This window comes from Arachis stenosperma, chromosome 1 (genome assembly GCF_014773155.1).
Source record: "Arachis stenosperma cultivar V10309 chromosome 1, arast.V10309.gnm1.PFL2, whole genome shotgun sequence".
Lineage (NCBI taxonomy): Eukaryota > Viridiplantae > Streptophyta > Magnoliopsida > Fabales > Fabaceae > Arachis > Arachis stenosperma.
In genome coordinates this window covers 57,856,331-57,862,073 of record NC_080377.1, presented here as the reverse complement: position 1 = coordinate 57,862,073, position 5,743 = coordinate 57,856,331, and the positions used below count along the sequence as shown (strand labels likewise).

The 5,743-nt window shown below is 44.3% G+C and overlaps 1 protein-coding gene across 1 annotated transcript; it reads left to right on the top strand.

Moving 5' to 3' along the window:
* Window positions 1-2,709: 2,709 nt before the first annotated feature.
* LOC130980065 (uncharacterized) lies at window positions 2,710-3,195 on the top strand. Its single transcript, XM_057903675.1, has one exon. The coding sequence runs from the start codon at window positions 2,710-2,712 to the stop codon at window positions 3,193-3,195; it is 486 nt and encodes a 161-aa protein (XP_057759658.1).
* Window positions 3,196-5,743: the final 2,548 nt, after the last annotated feature.

Below are 5,743 nucleotides of genomic sequence, written 5' to 3'. Positions count from 1 at the left end.
TAGAAGCTCATCCTCCGTTCTACTTGGTAGACCCTTCCTTAAAACCTCTAAATTCAAGTTAGATGCCTTCACCGGCACATATTCCTTTGAGGTTGGAGACAAGACTATCAAGTTCAATTTAGAAGAAGTCATGAAGCATCCTCCCGAAGAGCATTCCATTCTCTGATGTGATGTGATTGATGAAGTGGTAGCGGAAGTGCAAGAAGAAGACCATAACAAGTTGTGCTACCATATTGTTGAAGAGACGATTGAGCAAGAGGGTGAACATGAGAAAGTTGTTGAGAATAAACTCCGTGAGCTTGATGAAAAGGAACCTCAGCTTAAGGCAAAGAGTGAATTGAAGCCTCTCCCATCTCATTTGAAGTATGCTTTTCTAGAGGACAACCAAAAGTTTCCGGTCATTATTGCTAGTGAGCTTTCTAGTGAAGAAGAAGAAAAGCTCCTAGGTGTTTTCAGAAAGTACAAGAAGGCAATTGGTTGGAGCTTAGCCGATATTGTGGGAATTGACCCTCGCAAGTGCATGCATCGTATATTTCTCTAAGAGGGAGCCAGGCCGGTTAGGCAACCGCAAAGGAGGCTCAACCCAACCATCCTCAATGTGGTAAAGAAGGAGGTCACTAGGCTACTCGATACGGGTATCATATACCCAATTTCTGATAGTGAGTGGGTGAGCCTGATCCAGGTTGTTCCCAAGAAATCAGGCATCACTGCGGTTACAAAGGATAATGGTGAAGTGGTCACCAAGAGAGTACAAAATGCATGGTGAGTGTGCATCGACTATAGAAGGTTGAATGCCGCTACAAGGAAGGACCACTACCCCTTGCCCTTTATCGATCAGATGTTGGACCTTTTGGTGGGTAAATCCCATTACTGCTTTCTTGATGGATTCACTAGTTACTTCCAGATTCACATTGCTCCTGAAGATCAGGAAAAGACCACATTCACTTGCCCTTTTGGCACCTTTGCCTACAAAAGGATGCCATTTGGACTATGTAATGCACCCGCTACTTTTAAGCGGTGCATGACCAGTTTCTTTTCTAATCTAACGGAGAATTATCTGGAAGTCTTTATGGATGACTTCAGTGTTTATAGAACTTCTTTTGATTGTTGCTTGGAGAACTTGGCCAAGGTCTTAGCTAGATGTGTTGACACTAACCTTGTCTTGAATTATGAGAAATGTCACTTTATGGTAAGACAAGGTATAGTGTTAGGACATGTAGTATCCCATGAAGGAATTTCTGTAGATCCGGCCAAGGTCGATGTTATCACCACTTTATTTCATCCCTCATCTGTGAGGGAGGTCCGCTCAATTTTAGGACACGCAGGATTCTATAGGCGCTTTATCAAAGATTTCAGCAAGATTGCTTTGCCATTGTCGCGCCTACTCCAAAAAGATGTGGACTTTGAGTTTGACAGTGAATGTGTGAAAGCTTTTGAAGAGCTAAGGAGAGCTCTTACCACGGCACCGATTGTGCGAGGCCCCAACTGGACGTTGCCATTTGAGATAATGTGCGATGCGTCAAACCAAGCTATAGGTGCCGCGCATGCACAGCGCGATGGTAAACTCTCTTATGTCATTGCATACTCTTCTAAAACACTTGATGCAGCACAATCCAACTATACCACTACTGAAAAGAAACTCCTAGCTATTGTTCATGCTTTAGATAAATTCATATCTTATTTTCTAGGATCAAAGATAGTGGTATACACGGATCATGCAGCTTTGAAATACTTATTGTTAAAGAATGAGTTAAAACCTAGACTCATAAGTTGGATCTTGCTTTTGCAAGAATTTGACATTGAGATTAGGGACCGGAGTGGATCTCAAAAAATGGTTGCGGATCATTTAAGCCGCCTTGAGAATTTAAAATCTGATCCATTTCCAATCAATGACTCATTCCCGTTGGATAGCTTGCATGCTGTGTCGGATAGCTTTCCTTGGTTTGCCCCAATTTGCGAACTACTTGGTTGCGAAACTCTTTCCTCCCAACTTTTCTAAACACCAAAGGGATAAGTTGAGGAGTGATTCCAAATACTACATTTGGGATGACCCTCACTTGTGGAAGAGGGGAGTAGACCAAGTAATTCGAAGATGTGTTCTGGAGTCCGAAATCTAACCCATTCTTGAAGCTTGCCATTCGTCCGAATGTGGTGGCCACTTTGGCCCACAAAGGACCACAAAAAAGTGTTGGATTGTGGATTCTGGTGGACAACCTTATTCAAGGATGCTAACCGGTTATGTGTGTCTTGCCATCAGTGTTAGAAGTCGGGAAACACATCCCAAAGGGATGAAATGCCTCAACAACCTATGTTGTTCTGTGAGATATTTGATGTATGGGGTATTGACTTTATGGGATCGTTTCCCAACTCCAGTGGGTATCTGTATATCCTGTTAGCAGTTGACTATGTGTCAAAGTGGGTGGAAGCAATACCTACCCGCCTTGACGACGCCAATACTGTCATTTCTTTTATCAGAAACTACGTTGTGTGTTTTGTAACAGGAAAGTAGAGGCACTGCTCAAGCGCTATGGGGTAGTGCATAAGGTTGCCGCTGCTTATCATCCGTAAACCAACGGACAAGTGGAAGTGTCCAACCGGGAGATTAAGAGAATCTTGGAGAAAGTGGTCAATCCGCAAAGGAAGGATTGGAGCATCTGGTTAGGAGATACACTATGGGCGTATAGAACAACCTACAAGACTCCGTTAGGGATGAGTCCCTTCCAGATCGTCTATGGTAAGGCATGCCACCTTCCGGTGGAAATTGAGTACAAAGCCTATTGGGCAGTAAAGCGGTGCAACATGGATTTGACCCAAGCCGGAGTAGCCAGGAAATTGCAGCTAGAGGAGCTCGAGTGTTTGAGGAACGAAGTGTATGAGAATGCCCGGATTTACAAAGAAAAGACTAAAGCATTCCATGACCATCACATCCGGAAGAAGGACTTCCAAGAAGGTGATGAGGTTCTCCTCTACAATTCGAGGCTTCGTTTCATGCCTGGAAAGCTCTGCTCTAGATGGGAAGGACCTTTCAAGGTGAAGGAGATAAAGCCCTATGGAGTGGTGGAGTTGTTTGATCCTAAAAGTGAAGTAACCTTCAAGGTGAATAGATATAGAGTGAAGAAGTACCATGGCTACAAGCTCCCAAAAGAGCTAGAGGTGTTCCTATTGGCGGATGCACCTAGAGAAGGAGAAGCTTGAGCGACTGACCGTCCAACTTAAGGATGTTAAAGAAAAGTGCTTGGTGGGAGGTAGCCCACCATGGTAAGATCTTCCTTATGTATACCATCTTGCTTTTAGCTTAGATTCTTGTGAATTCTATGACTTCTTGATGTTGTTGATTGTTTAGAAATGCTAGTTTTATTGATCTTGTTAGGTAACTAGGATATTTAGATAGATTTCATCATTTTGGTATCGAAGAATTGTTGAAGTGGAGAGAATGCTATGTTTTGAATAATGCATGAATTTGAGTGTGTTCTCTTGACTACTATCTTGAACACCTGTCAAAAATGTGTTAAAAGAATAGCTTCTTCTATGTTCTTGAAAAAAAAAACAAGGAAAAAAGGGCATCCGCGTGCGAGCGCACTGTGCGCGCGCGCGCCGGTGGTGCATTCCTACTCCTAGGCCAAAAATCCGAGAGTTATGCCCACGTTGTGCTCACATCGTGTTAGGAACCCACGCGCCAGCGTGCATGCCGCCTGTGCGCACCCCTTGCAACTTGACCATCGACATGCAAGCGCACTGTGCGCGTGCGCGCTGATGGTTTACTGAGAACGCCGTAGTATAAAAATCTGAGAGTTATGCCATACTTGTGCCATTCTTGTGCCTAATCTATGCCCGCTCTGACACGTCCGCGCACTGCGCACGTCCGCGCCGGTAGCCAACCCCATTAGGCTCGCGTCAGCACACCATGCGCGTTCGCGTGCCTGTGCCGTCTCTCAACTCTGGTACAAATGACCCGAGACTTGTGCCAACATTGTGCCAATCTGGTGCCAGAGACCAGCTATACTCGCGCGTATGCGCCAATGACGCGCACGCGTCCCTCGCTTTACCTTCACCAACATGCCAACACATTGTGCGCGCGCGCACCGGTTGCGCGAGTCAGCTTTAAAGCTGCACACCCTGCTTCTCTCCCACCTCCTTTCTTATTTCTTCCTTCTTCTTTCTCCATCACCCCTCGTCTTTTCTTTTTCTCCTTCCATACTCTACCATCACTGTCTCCGGTTACTCACCAGTGGCCACCACCTCTTCCGGTGGCACTCCATCTCTTCCCTCTCTTTCTCATCTTCAAAAAGAAAATTCACCTTGTTCTTTTACACTTCTCAAGGTTCTACTCCCTCCATATCTCATCTATTACTTTCTTTGCATCACTTCTTTCTCTAGTTAGTCTTCTTTTTCTTGTTGTTTACGTGTTTTCTCTTTTAGTTACTTGATTATACCTCTTGCTTTTTGCTTGTTTACTTTTTCTTCTTTTTGTTTCCCCATGGATGTTGAACTTGAACTTTGATTACTTTGATGGATCTTCTTGATTGTTCTTCATTATTTTTGTGAGTGGATGATGTTGTGTGATGATTGATACTTTATTTTGGGCTTCTAATTGGTTGGAGTATCTCATAATTGCTCATTGCTTGTTAAATGCACACCAAGTGTTCGAGGAATTGAACATATGCCATCTTGGTTTATTCTAGTCATATATCTTTAATTTGGTGCTTTCCCCTCATTCACTTGCTCTCTTCTAAGTGCATTGAACACATTTTGCTTATTACTTGCTAATTAGATACTCATTGAACATGACTTACTCTTTGTTTTGGATGCTTGAGATCACTCCTCTCATGCCATATTGCATGCTTTACTCCCTCTTGCATCCCATGCCAAGTGTTATGACCCATGCTTCTATGACTACTTTGTTGCACTATTTCTTTTGGGCACACCTCTCACTTGCATGTTTGTTGAGTTGATCCTTTGGGTTTAATATTTTCCTTCTTTTTCTTCCTTTTTCAGGATGGCCACCAAGAAAGGCAAGGAGAAAGCTTCAAGGAAACCAGCCATAAAGACGGCACCCGCAAAGTCACGCTCTAAGGCGCACTCTTCATTAGGAGCCAGACCTCTATCTAAGAAGGCGAAGGCACCCGCTCCTATTGATGACAATGAGAAGAGCAAACCGGAAAAAAATTCTTCAAGATTCCCCAACCGCTTCTGTAAACTTATGTTCCCCGCCATGGTTGAAAGGAACTATCATGCTGAGCATCTACTCGCTCCGTCGGACAAAGTTGCTCCTTGTATTCTACCCCACATTGAACAGCGAGGATAGGAGTTTCTTTTGAGAAAACCACAAGAGGTCAACCTTTCATGGGTGGTAGAATTCTACATTAACTACCATCTTTCCTCTCTTCAATCGGTATACGTGTGCCGGAAGCAAGTCTCAGTGTCAGAAGAGGCTATTCAGCAAGTGCTTAATGTCTTACCAGTACCAAGTGACATGGATGGCTACCAAGAGGTCTTACGTCAGCGAGAAAAGTATGGATTTGACTGGGACTCGATCCTTCAAGTCATTGCTGAACCAAAAGCATTTTGGACCCATGGTCAACTCCGGATGCGACCCAAGTGCATTGACACATGTTTCCTCATTGTAGAAGCTAGATCTTGGGCCCAGATCCTATCCCACTATGTCCTGCCTAGCACCCACAAGTCGTCCTTCACGGCGGATCTCGCTTTGCTTGTTTGGTGTGTTCTCATGGGAAGACCGGTG

Bases quoted from the DNA above. Each gene is read 5' to 3' on its own strand.
- LOC130980065 (XM_057903675.1), top strand. From the start codon at position 2,710: ATGAGTCCCTTCCAGATCGTCTATGGTAAGGCATGCCACCTTCCGGTG.